General features: G+C 55.5%; 2 protein-coding genes across 2 annotated transcripts; both read right to left on the bottom strand.

The window, feature by feature from the left end:
* Positions 1-2,320: 2,320 nt before the first annotated feature.
* Positions 2,321-8,602, bottom strand: HSD17B7 (hydroxysteroid 17-beta dehydrogenase 7). Its single transcript, XM_003208611.5, has 9 exons — positions 8,423-8,602; positions 8,133-8,336; positions 7,957-8,049; positions 7,138-7,252; positions 6,416-6,610; positions 5,878-5,982; positions 4,520-4,576; positions 3,948-4,046; positions 2,321-3,309 (listed from the first exon to the last, which is right to left on the bottom strand). Exons 1-9 carry the CDS (start codon positions 8,455-8,457, stop codon positions 3,214-3,216), a joined length of 999 nt encoding a protein of 332 aa, XP_003208659.1. The 5' UTR covers positions 8,458-8,602; the 3' UTR covers positions 2,321-3,213.
* Positions 8,603-8,756: 154 nt separating this feature from the next.
* On the bottom strand, positions 8,757-16,887 carry DDR2 (discoidin domain receptor tyrosine kinase 2). Its single transcript, XM_019618543.3, has 17 exons — positions 16,729-16,887; positions 14,683-14,771; positions 13,980-14,082; positions 13,648-13,879; positions 13,427-13,574; positions 13,254-13,359; positions 12,968-13,151; positions 12,658-12,901; positions 12,281-12,343; positions 11,974-12,104; positions 11,454-11,664; positions 11,101-11,324; positions 10,846-10,982; positions 10,425-10,616; positions 10,111-10,345; positions 9,704-9,853; positions 8,757-9,258 (listed from the first exon to the last, which is right to left on the bottom strand). The coding sequence occupies exons 2-17, from the start codon at positions 14,759-14,761 to the stop codon at positions 9,121-9,123; spliced, it is 2,577 nt and encodes an 858-aa protein (XP_019474088.1). The 5' UTR covers positions 14,762-14,771; positions 16,729-16,887; the 3' UTR covers positions 8,757-9,120.
* Between the last annotated feature and the right edge of the window lie 929 nt (positions 16,888-17,816).

The following is a 17,816-nucleotide window of genomic DNA, read 5'->3' as shown; positions in this document are numbered from 1 at the left end:
CCAAGCAGTGCCCTTGACTCACACCTTGGCATTGGTTGGGTCTTCTTTTCCATAGCACACAAGATGAGGAGACAGAAGTGTGCTGGGAAGAGGCTTATGGATGTGTGCAGTACTTGCCTGCTCTCCTTGACCCAGTTGTCATTTCTCCATTACCAGTTTTATGACTGGATGCGCCTCAAGCTAGAAGGATTAGCTGGGGATAAAGCTCCACACACACACACTCTTGTTAGCCAAGAGCAGCACACAAGGAGCCATCAACCCCACAGATGAGCAGCTCAGAGCACAGCCTGACTCTGCTCAGGCAGCTGGGGCAGACACCTGAACCAGGACATGCAGCCGAGCATGGGCCAGAGCCACCAAGAAGGGAAAAGACCACTTTTAGATGGTCTGGGTGCAAAACCTTGAGATTCTGGTCACTGTCTCACTCTGGATGCAGCTGAGCAAGGTGGGCGATGCACCCAAACCGCTCAGCAGCTCAGTGTCCCTGGGCACACCTTGAGCCTAGAACAGCTCCAAACACCTCTTACCTGCCACCCCTGCACCAGACAGCACAGAACAACACAGAATCAGGGCAGGAAGAAGGGATAGGGAATTAGGGAAGCTCAGCCCTCACTTCTCCAGCAACACACACTGACCCGCACGCTCTCTCCAGGGAGCCAAACAAGAAGAGTAAGCAGCTGGGCCGCACCCAGGCATGGGGCAGCTTCCCTTCCAAGGCACCAGGTTCTGCCCATGGTTCCCAGCTGAAAGCCAAGCAAGAAACAGAGCCAGAGCCTCTGTGCAGGCAAAAAGCACGTGTCCCATCCCACCAAGCTCACCTTCTCCAACAACTGTGCAACTTAAGCACACACGAGAAAAATGATCCAAGATCCCACCTATTGTCACACGAGAAAAATGATCCAAGATCCCACCTATTGTCATCAGTCTCTGGCCATCCTGCAAACTGGTTACTTCATCTCAGGCTTAAAAGATTGCACACCAGAAAACATTTGCTTTCTCTACATACATCAATTCATAGAATGGCCTGGGTTGAAAAGAACCATAATGATAATCAAATTTCAACCCCCCTCTCATGTGCAGGGTCACCAACCACCAAACCAGGCTGCCCTGAACCACATCCAGCCTGGCCTCGATTGCCTCTGGGATGGGGCATCCACAACCTCCTTGGGCAACCTGTTCCAGTGTGTCACCAACCTCTGTGTGAAAAACTTCCTCCTAATATCTAACCTAAACCTCCCGTCTCAGTTAAAGACCATTCCTCCTTGTAGTTGACTTCCAGTTGATGGAAAGCTGGCTCCTTGAGATCCCACTGCATTCAAGTCCTTACACATCACAGCTATGGTGTCAAGACTGCACACATTCCTTACTCTATTCCAAACCATGCAGCTGGCTCTGAGAGGAGGCACAAACACCACCTGTGATTACCTTGGCATAAGAACCCTCTGCTTCCCACCTCCCACAAGCTGCACTCATTTCATGATGCATTGTGTCAGACTGTTGTGAGCAATATCTGCTGCTCCATACACTACATCCCAAAGAAGGTAAGAAAGGAAAGAAAGAGCAGGGCACAGCATCCGTAGTACGAGGAATGATGGAGTGTCTCTGACTATGAGAATCCAAAAGCTGTAGTGGATGAATGATACCTACCAAATCCCAGGGCAGAAGCACTGCAGTGTTTGAGAAACATGTCTAAAGCCAATCAAGGGAAAGGCTTAATTACTCTGTAGAACAAGAAGCCAAATAGTGTTGTAAGACAAGGTACACAGAAGCTCAAGGGGAGGCAGGCAGCCAGCCAGCCACTGGCTTGCTATCATTGCCTCCTTTCCTGCCCAGAAAAGTGGGATTACAGCCGTGAGAGGTTCAGTTGAACAAAGCTAGAGCCCAGGTCGGTCCAGGACAGCCTTTCCTGTGGTTAACTGAAGGCTCGCACTCCATCTACTTTACAGAAGTCAGAGCCTGTGCATGCTGAGTCTTCTGCCAGCTCCTGCCTACCTTCCCCCCCAGGGCAGTGCCTGGGCACAGCCAGTGTTCCCAGCAGCACAGTAATTAATCCCTAGTTATGTGACAAGGTAGGTGAGTAAGTGCTGGAGACATCCACTTGTCTCAAGCACTTGAAGCAGGGAAATTGTCTCAGACAAGCGTTCAACGTACAAAACCACACTGAAGTCCTCAGAAGTTACTAATGCCTGGCATTAATTAGAAGGCACGTGAGCAGGTTGCTCACAGCTGCCCTGGGGACCCCTCACTTCCCTGCTACACACAGGTCTGCCCTCCCACCCAGCTCACAGCATCCCATATTGCAGCAAAAAACTCCATCGTATCAAGGACAAGTGAGTGCTGATTATTTATTTGTTGCAGCATTGGAAGTACACCAGGTACTCGTGAGATAGGTAACAGACAGAATACTTATTAAATATAAAAAGATAGTTAAATAGATACAAATAACAGGGTGACCTCATTCTTGCAACAGACAGAGCAGTCAGGCCCTGAAACCCAGCTAACTTCAACAACCTCAGCCTTCCCAATCAGTCATGGCTAGAACATAGGGCCCCAAACCCAAGGGATGGTTCATGTTTTCCAGCAATCCAAAAAGCATCTATCCTCACAGCGGAGGTAAGGGGTGCCATTCCATTTCAGGAACAACCCCTCCTTTTCAGGAGCTTTGCTTTAGGGCCATACACAGCCTGACCTTCAGCAAGGCTCAATCTTGCCAGCCCCTCAGAATGCTGACCCAAGCTCTGGGGTGCAAACAGAAGCAGCTCAGCTGAAGTTGGGCCTTCAAGTATGTCAGGATTAGCCACAGGTCATGAGTTCAAACCATCTCGAAGGACTGGTGGAGCCACACTCACAGCAGCACCCCAGGCTGTTGCCTTCCCCACACCAAGCCACATTCAAACCATGTTTTGAGGCTCCTCTTGAGCTGTACACAGTTCAGTCATGTTTTTAGAAGACAACGCCTCACAGCTGCGTTAGGACAGTTTCCACCTACAGTAGGTCTCCAGTTTTATGTCAGAAAAATCCCATACCAGAAAGACTAAATATTCTTCTTCAGTTCTCACATTTTCATTTTCAGGAACTGTTCACCTTCTTTAGGGAAGGAAGATCAGTGCTGAAGCCATATGCCCACAGAACAGCAGGCACCCCAAGTAGCACCAGAATGAAGGAAGCCCACGTTACTGATAGAAGCCTTAACTCACTAAGAACGAGTTTTATTTAATCTAGGAGATCGCCATATTTCTCTAGAGTTTGCTCCTCCAGTTCCAACAGCTTCTGGTAAAATTTCTCAGCAGTTTCTTCATCCACATCAAGCTGGAAAAGAATAAGAAGGGTACTGAGACATGTCATTAGTAGCGGTCTGTACAGATACTGAGGGCAGCTCTGGATTCTCTAGTGTGGCACCCGAAGGCATCCATCTCCAGGGCACAGCCCAGAGCATATTGTGGGGAAGCATCATAACACACTGATCCTGTTCTGAGCAAGATCTTCACCAGATCAGAGACAGAGCCCGTTCAAGTCGAGCTTGTGGTGCAGCAGTCTCAACCATGACACACTGCCAGAGACCAAAAGTACCTCCAGCTCCCACATTCCCCTGCTACCAACCTGAACGTCAGCTGACACCAGAAGTACTTACCGTTGCCTTTGTTCCCACCTTTCCAGCAGTCCAACAGAGGGATTGCTCAATTAAGGAACAGATAGAACAGAAACAAACACAAACCCTCCTGGCTGGTCCTAAGAGCTTCCAAACTCCAGTATGAGGATGGCAGATGTGCTACTCCAGGAAAACCTCATAGATAGTCCCACATCCCTCTCTGCTGCTCATCACGCAGCTAGTTTCCTCTCCAGCCCCAGGACCTCCATCACCAACTCTTCTGCTCTGTACCAGGCAGCACACTGCAGGACCCCAGCCAAGCCAACCCCCCACAGCAGGAGGCTGCTGCTCTGTTCACCTTTCTAGGCTCCACAAAGCTCTTCCCCAGTCCAGAGGTACAGCTGTGGTACTTGACAAGTGGATCCAGGTATTCTGGCTTCTGCTTGAACAGCCACACCTAGGAAGAATAGCACAGAGTCATACAGGCAGTCCCAACCAAACCTATAGGTAGGGACCCAGCTGCTGGCTGACATGGGTGAAAACACCACGGGTGCTTTCATTAAGCATGGGGAGACTAGATACCTGGAGAAGAAATTCCAAACTGGCTGCCCCCAGCTTCAACCTACCCTGCCTGCATTGCCCTCTGGGTATGCACCTGTGGTTTGACAGCAAGAAGGCAGGGCAACACCCTCCCCATTAGGGAAAGAAGGGGCAGAAGTTTGCCTAAATCCTCCATTCTCTGACAAAGAGACCTGTGGGAACAGCCCTGGTCACTTCTGGCCTCCCAGCACTCCCTGCTGTAAGGGATTCAGAGGAAAAATCCAGCACACAGACCCCATCCCTGTAGAGGGGATCTTAGTTAAAGCCCGCAGGCACTGGGAAGAGCTACCTAAGAGAGAGGGCTGTTAAATTAAATAGTGATGCACTTACATGAGCTTCTGCTCCATTATACGGTGTCAGAGTGTAAGTCTTGGCAAAGAAACGTATCTGATGGGGGAGGAAAAAAAAATACAAGAAAGAATCAGTATTTTGACCCAAGGTTGCTCTGACAAGCCCAACAACACAAGACCATTCACCAGGAGTGTAAATGCTTTCCAAGCTGCCTCCAGTCAATGCTGCACACTTAGAACTGAAGCATCCCTCTGTCCCCACAAGCTTGGTTCCCTGGGCCACCCACTAGACCAGCAAGCCTCACTCCACAGGCAGGAGGCGGCAGGCAACAAGGCAAGCACACAGACACTTTGCCTCCTGCCCTGTGTTGTTGTGATATGGCTGGAGACCAAGTGGGTCTGCAACACCACCAGTGCTGAGAACAAGTGAGAAGGCACTGCCTTCTCCATTGACTGGAGAAAGGTGATCTGCCAGGATCAGCCACTGCCTGCTCAGGCAGCGGGGGTAGGCATCCTGCAGCAGGGCCAGAACTGCACTGAGTCCAGAAAGCTGAAGCTATAGGAAGAAATGCAAAGGCAGCTTTTGGGGGACGGGAAAAGGGACAGAGAGCAAACAACTTGGCATTTTTGGTGTGTTCTTTCTGTGCCTCTAAGAAAGTCAAAGACTGTTGCAAAAACAAACAGCATGTCAAGGAATGAGGGACAGGCTTTGTCCAGAACTCCACTACTGCTGAAAAGCATGTTATTTTGCAAGCCCACACCAGGCAGGCATTGGGAGTCTCGCTGATGCTGCTGCAGCTGAAAGGCTGAGCTCTATCTGTGTGCAGTACTTCCCAGCAGCAGACTTCTTTGAGGATCTCTGCTGGAAAAACCAGGACCTGCCCTATAGTACCCAAAGGCAGGTTGGCAAGACATGGATACACCTTCTGTTTCTCCTTCCCACAAGGAACCTACAGCAGAATAAAGACTCCCAGTGTCAAGCAGACACAGCAAGGCTTCATTCTCCAAGCTGTGCTTTGCACCTTCACTGGAAGAACAGCCCACAAGAAGCAGACACTCAAAGTCCTGAAAGCCAGGACAACAGAGCACATAACAAGAGCAGCAGCACCTACCTGATGGAGGTTAAAGGGGTGTCATTAACTCTCCCCTCTGTGCCCCATGCTTCAAGAAGCTCCTAAAGGAGGAGACTGCCATCTCTCTCCTTAGAGGGAGCCTGCTGCTCCAGAAGGCCAGAGGGTTGCTTTGAGGAACCACCAGCCCCTCAAATAAGTCAGCAAGTTGCCCACGCAGGGCATGGCTGCCCAATTCAACTGAAGAGCTACAGAGCCATAGTAGTAGTGAGAAGCCACAAGCAGGTTGCTCCAAAGAGCTCCCTCAAACCAGCTAAGAGCCTCTTACCAAAAACATGATGGGCATGAGCAGCACCCACAGAAAAACTGGCAGAATTCGGAAGGTCATGTTGGACATAACGAGGCCAGGACAAACAACACTGGAATACAGACCCTGCAGAGAAGAAACCGAGTCAGTTTGTAATTACACAACAGTAAAGAAGGGCTCCTACCCCCTCCCTCTGGCAGAATCTGTACCTCAAGTGCACCAATGGGCACATGCACCTGAGACGAGTGGCCAGCACTTCAGCCCTTTGCTCTTTAAGACCAATTCTTTGGTTTCAATAGAAAACTGAAGTTTGCAAGGTAGGAATCTCTCCTAAAAGCTTCTGCTATCAGAAATACTCTGTAGTGGATGGCCCAAGCAGGAAGACCTGTGGCTGACAGCCTGCATGCCCCACCAGTGCAGCCACAGCCAGTTCCTACGCATGCATTAAGGCGCATATCTGATTGCTGTGAACTAATGCAGCAAGGCAACAACAATGTAACAATAATTACAAATAGCAGCTGCTCATTAAGTCCTTCAGACACATAAATCCCATTGTCACCTGCTTATTAAATTTCCTGTTCAGAACCACACTTGTCAGGTCAGTGGCATATTTGGAGGAACTGTATGATTCCTGCCCCTTGGCATGCTGATAGTCAGACAGGCTGAAGGCAGATTCCCTTGCATTGCTGGAGGAGGTCCAGATGAGTCGTGATGGCTTTTCATTACCACAGAGCAGAGACTCAAGCTGACGAATCTGAAAAAGAATTATCACCACAATTGTAAAGCTTTATGACATCGTTTCACCATACTGAAAAGCTGCTAGCTCAGCTTTCCTAGTAATGGCCAACCTTCATAGGTGGGCCACACATGAGCCACACCAAGCTGTGCAGGGAGTGCTGAAAAAGCAACCAGAGCTCAGGTGCAGCTTCAGCCCATGTTTCCCCAGGAAGCTGTACAGGCAGTGGCAGTGTTCTGCAAAGCTCAGAGGAACACCTCAGAAGTCCACAGAGCCAAGCCTTGGTGGCCTCCTTGGAGAGGAAAAGAGCTGTGCCTGGTTTACCTCTACCCACTGACTACAGTGAGCTTTAGATTTCATTAATCCTTACAACAACTCTGTGACCACTGAGAGCTATTTCAACATGGCAGGAGACCTTTCTCCTATCACTCTTTATCTGTCAGCCTGAGCTTACATCAGGATCAGAACCTGTAAGGCAGAAGCCACATCAGCACACACTGTGCTGTGTTACCCAGACCCACAGCCCAACCTTCGCAATGCCTCACCAGGATGAAGTGCCCAAAGAGGTTGGTGGTAAACACCTCCTGCAGCCCGTCCCCATTCAGTCTGTCTGTCTGTGTCATGATGCCTTCTGCAGTGGTCAGCATATGGAGCACCTTCCTGGATACCAAGGGTAGAAAACAGAGAGGAAGCATTCAGATATGAAAACCGATCTCAGGCATGGAACAAAGACCTATTAGCAGATGAGGAAAGCAGCCTAGTGTCTACACTGAGCACCCAGCTGTATCAGAATCCATCCCATAACTTTGATCCTCAGCTCAGCTCTCCCATTAACAGCCTGCTATCACAGCATCACAAAACACCGTGACCTACAGCTGGGAAACCAAAAAGCAGAGAAACAAAACCCAGTGAGAGCACACTTCATCCCCCAAGAACACACAAGTATTTCTCACTCCTCCCCAGGCCTGGGCTGAGCACCAACCTCCCCTCCAGCCCACAGCTGGCCCTACAGCAGTGCTCAGGCACACGCAGGGTTCCCTCAGAACAGCCACACTTCCTGGTGCTCCAGGGCAAAGGTTTTAGACTGAACGAGTGAGGATTTCAGTCAAACATAAGGATCTTCTCTATGGTGGCAAAGCCCTGGCATAGGCCACCCAGAGAAGTTGGGGATGTCCCATCTGTGGAAGCGTTCAAGGCCAGGTTGCACGGGAACCTGGGCAGCCTGACCTGATGGGCACCTACAGATCCCTTCCAACCTGAGCTAAGTACTGTGATGCTAAGCTGAGTTACGGTCCATCAGCTTGGACCCTTGCTCACCAACCCCTCGAGTCAGGGCCAGCTCACAGTAGCACCCACATCCTTACCCGGTCAGGAGCCCCTTCCAGAGGGCCTTGAAGTTCACATGAGGGTTGGGCATGATGCCGGCATTGAGGTAGACAAAATCCAGGCGCTGGAACCTGTAGGGAGAACAAGACAGCGGGGTGAGCAGCACAGGGAGACACGGTAGGGTCAGATGGGGACAGCAGGGTTACCCACTCACCTGCAGCGCAGCTCCTGCGCGGCACGCAGCACGGAGGCCAGGTTGCCCAGGTCTACCTCCACGGTGGAGACCTGCGCGGCGGGGTACTCCTGCAGCACCAGGTCCCGCGTGGCCTCTGCCTTCTGGGTGTTGCGGCAGGCGAGGCACAGGTGGATGCGTCCATCCTCCCCCAGCAGCCGCCGGCACAACGCCAGCCCCACGCCGCTGCAACGGCACGGTGATCAGCGTCAAGCGCAGGCAATACCCTCCCCAAACCCCACACCCCGAGACCTCCGGACCCACGCGCTCACCCGCTGGCTCCCGTCACTAGCACCACGCGCTCCATCTCGGTCCGGATCTCGCTCCCGGCTCGCCCGCTACCGCTGCCCTATATCCACTACCCGCCCTCTCCTCCTGCCTACGTCATCGCCCCGCCTCCCTCCTCGACCAATGGGTGCAGGCGGAGGGGGCGTGGTCGCACGGCCGGTGGCGTGATGGTGGGGCGAGAAGCGGGGCGGGGCGAGAGGGAGGTTATGGGCGTGGTCTGTTAGGCCCCGCCCACTTCCGCACTCTCTCGCCCCGCCCATCGGGCGCCCTGTCCCCACGTGTCACCCGGGTGCCCCAAGGAAACCACGACACCGAGCATCTCTTCAGCGGGTTCTCCCGTATATACAGGTGCTTCTACTGAATATATACATGCCTCAGCAATAGGGTACTGCGAATGGTGCCGCAATGAAGTAAGGGTGTAAAAAAAAGTCAGAGGGGTCCGTGCACCCTGAAATCCACAGTTCCTCCTGCCCACATGCAGGGATCTGATGGCGCACGGCGAGGAACCGGATGGGTTCCCTTAAAGCACGTGGTCCTGGGCCCACAAAGTCACTGTCCCCAATAAATAACCTCTGTCCAGCCCGCAGCGCTCCCAGCTCGGAGCCCCGGGGCCGTGCTGCCCTGTGCTCCCCCTGCCGCACTGGGGCTCTCCTCCTGGGAAGTGGTGCCCGCTGAGCACGGGTCACTCCTCGGTGGCCGCCTCCTGCAGCTGGCGGTGCAGGTCCTGGAAGGACGGACGGTCTTTAGTGTCCCGTCTCCAGCAGCTCAGCATTAGCTTATAGACAGAATCAGGGCACAGTGCAGGCTTGGGAAGGTATGTCTTCAAAACAAAAGGCAAAAAGAGAGAGTTAGCACCATGTACAACCAACGGACAACAGCAAAATCATAAAATCACAGAATCGTTTGAGTTAGAAGGCCATCTGGTCCCATTCCCCTGCACTGAACAAGGGACACCCACAGCTCCACCAGATGCTCAGAGCCCCGTCCTGCCTGACTTTGGGTGTCTCCAGGGACGGGGCAGCCACCACCTCTCTAGGCAACTTGTGCCACTGCCTCACCATACTGGCCCTAGGGAGCCCAATTCCCCCGTGCACCAGGACTTCATGTTCATGGCAAAGAGCCGCCAGACTCCCCATCCATCCCCTTAGCATCCTGATGGTTTGATGGCTGGACAAAGTGATCTCTTCCAACCTCAATGACTCTACGGTTCTACTATTCTCCCCAGGCCTGTAGCTCCCACCCAGCACTGCCTGTCCCATTCCTACCTGCCGGCCCTGGTCCCGGAAGAACTCTCCGGTGTTCTCGATGACCTGCTCATCAGACAGCTGTGAGTAGGGCTGCTCCCGGCACAGCGTGAAGGTCTCCCACAGCGTCACGCCAAATGCCCACACATCACTGGCCGTGGTGAATTTGCCCTGGCAGGAATAAGCAGAGCGGGATTGAGATGAGCAACACCCTACAGCCCCATGGCTCCTAATGCCTGGAGATCAAAGCCTCCTGAATCTCCCAGTTCCGTGCCCAGCATAGGGACAGAGCATGACCGCAATGCTCTCATCCCATCTCCCAAAGGGATCCCTTTCCCCTTGTGTCTCCCAAGGCCACCCGCCAGGCACAGGGCGTGACCCATCCAAGATGAAGACCCCACAGGCTGACCCGTGACACTTGGCCGTACCAGCAGGATGCTCTCCCAGGACATCCAGCGGATGGGCAGCACGGCGCGGCCCTGGATGCGGTAGTAGTCCCCGCTGTAGAGGTTCCGGCTCATGCCGAAGTCGGCGATCTTGATGGTGTACCTCTTGCCCACCAGGCAGTTGCGCGTGGCCAGGTCACGGTGCACAAAGTTGAGGGAGGACAGGTATTTCATGCCAGAGGCGATCTGGGTGGCCATGAAGCGCAGGTCACTGTAGCTGGAGACACCGAGCAGGGCTGAGGGGCTGGGCGACATCGGCTCCCCCGCCGTCCCTGTGCCCCCACCCACAGCACTACCTGATGGTGGGCACCTGGGCGTCGGGAGGGCTCTGTGCCTCGTGGCGGGACAGAAACTGGTTGAGGTCACCGTTCTCCATGTATTCAGTGATCATGCACAGCGGGTCGTCCGTGATGCACACCGCCAGCAGTCGGATGATGTTGGGGTCCTTGAGCCGTGACATGATCTTGATTTCCTTCAGGAAATCATTCCTTTCCCGAACAGAAACCACAGGGATCAGACACCCCGGCATGGTGGGGTGAAGTGCCTGATAATCAAAGGACATGGCAGGGGGACCCTCCCCTTGGCCTGGGGTGGCGTGGGATGGGCTCTGTGGGCAGGGGATGGGAAGGACCCATGGCACATAAGTGTGCTGGAAGCTGGGGACGCTGCCCAGAGGATACAGCTGTCCCACCAGGGGCTGTGCTATGAGAGCAGTACCTGGCATTCTTGTTGGCATCGGCCCGCAGCATCTTCACAGCCACTAGAACGGGGCAGTTGGGGCTGGCATCCAAGCCCTCCAGGGTGAATTCCTTGTCCGTGAACTTCTCCATGCCCTCCACCTCACAGAGATGAACCTGGGAAGGAGGCCACAGATGGGCATCACCTCCAGCAGTGGTCTCCTTCGGTCACCACAAGGACCAGCTCCATCTATCCCAGCCCACGGAGGCTTTGTGCCTGCCAGCTTCAGCTCACCTCCCCAAACTGGCCCTCCCCTAGCTTCTCCTTGAAGGTCAGCAGCTTCCTGGGGAACTCCTCGACGGCCACGTCCTTGCCAGACAGCAGGTCCATGGTGAGGGCTGGCACCGAGTAGGTGTTGCCACCCGTGACGCCCTGCAGGTTCACAATCTCAGCCTCGGCGTAATGTGGGACACCCTCGGGGCCGCTGGCTGGGGATGGCTTCACGAGGCCACTGCAGCCTGGGGAGACAGTGGGGATGATCCTGCCATGGGCGTGCAGCCCACAGGGCATGGGGCAGCTCCCACCCAGCACTATGCCCATCACACTGCAGCACTGCAGTGAGTCCAGGAGGACCTCCCGTTCCTTACCTGTGTCCTCCTCACCCGCCGTGAACTCAGGCAGCTTGCGAATCAGGCGTGAGGGTTCCTGGTAGTCCGGACCCAAGGGAAATATGCGGTCATAGGTGGAATTGGACTCGTGTTCGCTGGAGGAGGAGGAGCGATTGTGGTTGAACATGCTGGATTCACTGGGCAGGGAGAGGCTGACGGTCATCTCATCATCCAACATCCTCCGTGATGCCTGTGGGAGGGGGTGAGGAAGGAGAGAGTTGGGATAGGACCCCCGTGCGTGCTGTCCCATGGGGTCCTCTGGGCAACAACAGATCCCATCACCACAGCCATGGCTAACCCTGAGCCCACACTCAGAGACCCTCTCTTGTGCCCTGTCCCATAATAGTGGAATGGGGAGGGCGCGTGTCCTTGCATATCCCCACTTGTCCCTCAGCCAGTCCCCCTCTGTCATCTGGCCCCATGGAGAAGCATTTGGAATGGTCACCTCAACTAGCTGGGGATGGCACAGAGGCCCAGCAGCTGTCCCATGTGCACTCACCTTCTCCAGCATCTTCTGCCAGAATTGCCGCCACAGAATGATGACTATGATGGCCACCAGGATGAAGATGATTGCCACCAGGCACCCGATCAGGATGCGTGTGTTGCTATCATCCATCTTGAGCGTGGGGTCTGGCAGGAGGGGACAATACACGCTTGGTCACTCTGGGGTGAAGGGACAAACCCTGCACCCTTTGCTCCATCGGATGAGGCAGATCTTCCCCTTTTGGAGCCTCCGTGCATCTTCCCAAGAGAAGGTGACCCCAGCCTCCACCAGGTTTGGTGCAAGATGCTTTTTGGTGCCTTACCGTATGTGGTGGGGGCCATGGGCATCTCCGGGGGAACTGCTGAGTTGTTGTACATGGCTGCATCTGGCAAGAGAGGAGATTGTTAAGGATGGGTTGGATATTAGGAAAAATTCCTTCTCTGAAGAGTGGTGAGGCACTGGCACAGGCTGCTCGGGGTGGGGGTGGTGGAGTCACTATCTCTGGAGGTGTTCAAGAACCACCTGCATCTGAGATGTGGCACTGAAGGACATGGTTTAGTTGGCACAGTTGGGATTGGTTGGCGGTTGGACTAGCTGATCTTAGAGCTCTTTTCCAACCATTCTAAGGACAGGAACAGAAGCACCCCACAGCCCTGCTTTCCCCACGAGCCCCAGGAGGAGCCTGCAAGGCTGTGGTACCCGACTGGAAGGTGATCTCGCTGAACATCATCCAGGTATCAGCAAAGTAGTACTGGCACTTGATGGCGCTGGCCATGCGGTGCAGCAGGGGCACGGTGACGAAGCGGGCACTGGGGTTGACATCGTCCAGCACCAGCACCGAGGAGATGGCGTTGGGCTCCCACTCGCTGGCGTCGGATCGGAAATAGCACTGCACTTCCTTGAAGATCTTCACCCCTTTGGCGAACATGTTGTTGCAGTGCACCTGTAGGGCAACTCGTCAGCGTGGCACGTGGAGGGGACGGGGACGGGGAGCGCGGGGCATGCGGACCTTCATTGTGGTGAAGTTCCTGATGCGGTCGAACTCGAAGGTGATCTCCACGTAGCCGCCGGCGGTGCTCTCATTGCGCCAGCCCACATAGTCATAGCCTGGCCAGACGTGGTACTCGTGGGTCTGTGTGAAGTCATCCAGCCCCGACACGCCATCTGTCAGCTGGCCCAGGCCCTCTGTCATGCTGGCATGGGGACAGGGGCACTCTGTGAGCCATACCTTTACTCTCACCAGGTGAGCTCTACCATGAGACCCTCTGATTCCTGCCCAAGACTCTGGTCCTCACCTGTACCCGAAGGCCCCATCATACACAGAGTCGTTGAGGTAAATGACGGTACCGCTGGGTAGGACAAGCTGCTGCCCGGCCGGAGCACTGTAGGACACCAGCCCATCTGTGGGGAAGGGACAGTAAGCCCAGCCCCAATGGGTGGACGGACAGACAGACAGACAGGCACCCACCAAGCCATGCACAGCCGTACAGCTCCACACGCAGGCACACATTCATGGAGTGGTCGGTGACGGGGATGAAACGGACGAAGCGTGCAATGAGCGGTGGCTCCAGATCCTTGAGGATGATGTCGTAGGGGTTGGAGTTTCCATCCAGGACCTAGGGGACAGAACCCAATGGGCAAAACAAGATGCTGAGGCATGGGGCAGGCTGTGCTTTGCAGCCTTCTCACCTGCTTCCCGTGCCGGTTCCGCCAGGAGATCCAGCGGGTGCCATCTCGGCTGTAGTTGATCTTGTACATAGGGGCAAACTCATTGCCGTGCCCCCCGGCGTGACGGCCCTGGGTGCCCACCAGGGTGATGAAATGCAGGGCACGCAGGTCGATCTGCAGGAACTCCTTCAGGTCGTCAGGCTCTACTGGGATCTCGGGGCACCAGGCACCATCACCCTCCTCCGAGTCCAGCCTGAGACAGCATGGGGAGGGCTCAGGGGTGGCCAGTGTCAACCTCATGCCCCAGCAGATCCTGCCCCCTCTCAGCCCTCCCTGCCCATGCCCACACTCACCGTCCATACTTGGCGGCCGTGGATTCAGACCACTGGCTGGAGGCTGAGATGTCCTCATCGGGGATGTGCCCACCCGACATTCCCAGGGGGTACCGGCACACAGCTGCCCAAAAGCACATAAGCAGTGGTGGGAGAGGCCTCCATCCAGACTCTACTCACCCCAGATTCCACTTGCAGCCCCCTGCTCTTGGCCATGCTGCTCCCCGGCCTACGTATGGGTCAAAGTCAGGTGCTCACCCACCTGCCTGCCTCACAGGGAGTGGAAAAGTACCAGGATGGGCGGGTGGGCTGCATCCCCTGTGCAGCACTACATCCACACTACTCCCAAGGGATTGTTATTTCGCACCTGGCTGCCAGGAGCGCTGCTGAAAGGCCACTTGTCTGGCCCTGTTTACCATCTCTCTGCCAGCTCCAGCCCGCAGCACTCCCCCCGCAACCAGAGGGCATGGAGCAGTGCAGAGCTGGGCGATGCCAAGCCCCAGTGGAGCACACTGTGGTCTCGTGTGGAGGGGTGGGCACAGAGAGCTGTGTGCCTCCCTGCACAACTTGGCACGCACTGCAAGGCAGCCCACTGAATTTCCAAACTGTAAACCTGGCTGAGGGGGCAGCCAGCCCGGCTGGATGAGGCCAAACATACCCATGGCCCTACTAGGGGCCATGCCCCAGCCCCGTAGCCTCTGGCTGTTGCCCAGCTCCCACTTACCGGGGTTGACCTGGGCTCTGGCTGCCAGCAGGATGCACAGCAGAAGCAGCAGCAGGGCAGCTCTGGGCAGGGCCGGCATGGCGAGAGTCCTGCAGAGACACGACCAGAGGGTCACAGCTTTGCTGCTGGGATGGGTTGAGCATCCCCTGCACTCAGAGGCACCCCGATGCCATAACCCCAATGCCAACAGGGCCATAAGAGCCACGCGAAGCCTCCAGCAGCCCAGTTCAGGACTGGCACAGTCCTGAACCCAAGGGCAGAAGCACCAGGGATGGCCATAAAAGCAAGGCATTGCACAACCTCATCTTGTATGGCAGTAGTATCACATTGCAGAGCATAGTTTCATTGCCTTCTGGCTCCGAGAGATAATAACAGGTAATTGCCTGAGATTTATAGGGTATTTACTGAGTTGGTTCTTGTGGCAGAGCCGAGCTTGGTGCTGCTGGAACAGAGGGAGGATGCAGCGAGCACAGCCCATGTGCAAAGGGAGAGTTCCACAGCAGCACAAACACACCCCCTGACTTACAGCAATCCTTTCTTTCCCTTTTCTTCTCTCCCTTTTGGAAAAGCACGTATGTTGTTGCCCTTTTTCCTGCTGACGGCTCGGAAAATGCAGGGAGCGGGCCGAGCTGCCAGCCTGGAGCTTCAACCACACGGCTCCAGGCGAGCACAAGGCTCCCGTTGGTGATGGCCAACTCCTCCAACGCTAAAATCTCAATTTCCTTCTGCATTCCAAGGGACATCTGCAGACATTTTTCCCACTATTCTTTCAGGCTGAGTAAACCCTGTAAGCATCAGGGGACCAGATGCCGCTGTCTCTGAAGGCGCCGGGTTTCTATTTGGGCAGACGCAGGGAGCGCTGGCGGTCCCACCAGGAGCAGCAGCAGGACGGTGGCACAGGCGGAGGTACCGAGCATTGGCACAGCAGCTGGAAATGGGTTTTGTTCCACCACTCTGACAAAAGTGACCACTCTGTCTGAACAGCTTTGCTGAAGTTTTCTGACCGTTGGAAATTTTTACTGCACAGCGTATTTGGAGTTCCTCCCTGGCACCTTCTGCTGCTTCTGAGCTTCCCTCTTCCGCTTCAATTTTATTTATTTATTTTTCCTCTTTTTTTTTTTTTTTTTTTCCCTCTTCTTCTACTGAAATTAGCAGCGAAAAAAGTAAATGAAAGCAAGTGAAGCTTGGTGACGACCCTGTGGGCTTTCTGAGCACACTGCTCCAGGGGAAGGAGGCACAGAGGCTGTGCCAGGAGCTGGATCCCATCTCCCCCAGAATGGCCATGACGTGCCAAGCACAGGGCTGGTGGTGTTTGGGGGGGGGGGTCCAGAGCTGACACTACAGCCCCCAGCATGCCGCACTGCCAGCACAGCCTATGCAGAACAGCGCAGCATGCCAGGACCCTTTCTGCACAGAAAATGTCGCTTTGGAACCTTGGTTGGGCCAGAGGCAGCTCTGTCTTCTGGATCCACAATGTCTCCCCAACCGCAGGCTCAGCAGGGACATCCCAGTGGCACACTGCGAGCGTCAGCTGCATCCCTATGGCTGCCTAGAGAGACTCCAACGGCACGGCCCCGTGGCAGTGGGTGCGGACGTGGCCCTGCGGCGTTGCACCCCAAACGGGCCCCCAGCAGCTGAAAGCTGTAGCTCTCCTCCCGCTCCGTGCCACGGCACACAGCCACGCGGCATCACCTCGCCATGGCGCACGGCATCGCCCCACCACCACGCGTGGCATCACCCTGCCGTGGCACACAGCCACACGGCCCTGGCACGGGGAGCTACGAGCGGGTCCCCAGCGCTGGGATTGGGAAAGGGTGCTTGGGGTCACCCAAGCGGCATCCCTGTGTCCCTCACAGCCACGGGGACACGTGTGCCCGGCTAGGGACCGCAGAGACAGCGGGGCACCACGGCCATTCAGCACCGCCACCAGACTCACGCTCCGTGCCCAGCCCCAACACACAGCGTCCAAACAGAGCGCAGACCCCTCATCCTCCTGAAGCCCCCAGACTGGGGGTGGACACCTCCCATACACCCCAAGGGACTCACCGGAGCGGGATGGGGACGGCAGCAGGCGGGCTGCTCGCCCCTCGCCCGGGCGGCGGGAGCCAGGCGAGGAGCGAACTTCCCCGGGCTGATGCAAGATGCCTCTGCGAGCGCGCTCACATTCTGCGGATTCCTGGGAGCCGGCCAGAAATCCCACAATCCTACATCTCGCACATTTGGTTTCAATTAGGGAGCGGAGAGGGGGAGCCGCTCACCAATCCGGGCTGGCTTTTCGGCGGAGGTTATTTTCCTCGACCCGAGGGAATGTGTGCAAAGCTATAATTTACAGCAAAACCCATTCATAGAGCGGGAGAAAAAATAAAAAAATACCCGTGGTGGGGAGGGAGCTTAAAGCAATAGGCAGCGCTCTCCCTTCCGGCGCTCGCCCCACAGCAGTGGGATACGTGCGGGGCCTCGCTGCGACCCTCCTGCGCCCTATGGGGACCCATGGGGCTCCCCAGAGTGGGTGGTGGAGCAGTTCCCTGAGACCCCACTATACGTGGGTGTCACCTCACTCCAGGCCCTGGGCAGCGCATGGCTCAGGAGTCCCGTGGCACCCATACCCCGCACAGGGCACAGCAGGAGCTGGCGGCTCTGCAAGCTGCGTGCTCAAGTTGGGCTCTGACATCATTTCCAGGCAGCCGCTTGGCACTGTGGTCGCTGACAACGCAACAGAGCATGGAGAAAATAATAATATTGGGTTTTAATCATGCTTTGTGCAATAGTGTCAGGCTGCGGCAACATGCTGGAGTCCTTTGCCCCCCATTGCCAGACCCAGTGCCGCAACCCCCCGGGGGCAGTGCCACCCGTGCCCACCGCCCCTACGTGCCTGCAAGCACAGCCACCCCAAACCTCCTGCTACCCAGAGGCAGTGCTCACATAACTTGGCAGCAGACAGCGCTGCTCCATCCCAGGACCTGATGCAGAAGTGTTGGTGTGCAAACAGCCCAGCAGCCAAGGCAAACACCAGCAGCCCCCACCTCCCTGCAGTGCCCCAGCACACCCTGAAAACTCTCTTCTGGGACATGGGCATCCCCAAGACTCCTCTGCAGCCGCCCCAGCCCGGTGCCCAGAGGGACTGCAATGACAGT

This window comes from Meleagris gallopavo, chromosome 10 (assembly GCF_905368555.1).
Source record: "Meleagris gallopavo chromosome 10, MGAL_WU_HG_1.1, whole genome shotgun sequence".
NCBI classification, from domain to species: domain Eukaryota; kingdom Metazoa; phylum Chordata; class Aves; order Galliformes; family Phasianidae; genus Meleagris; species Meleagris gallopavo.
Note: the sequence above shows the minus strand (reverse complement) of the source record. Positions and strands in the feature narration are given on the sequence as shown.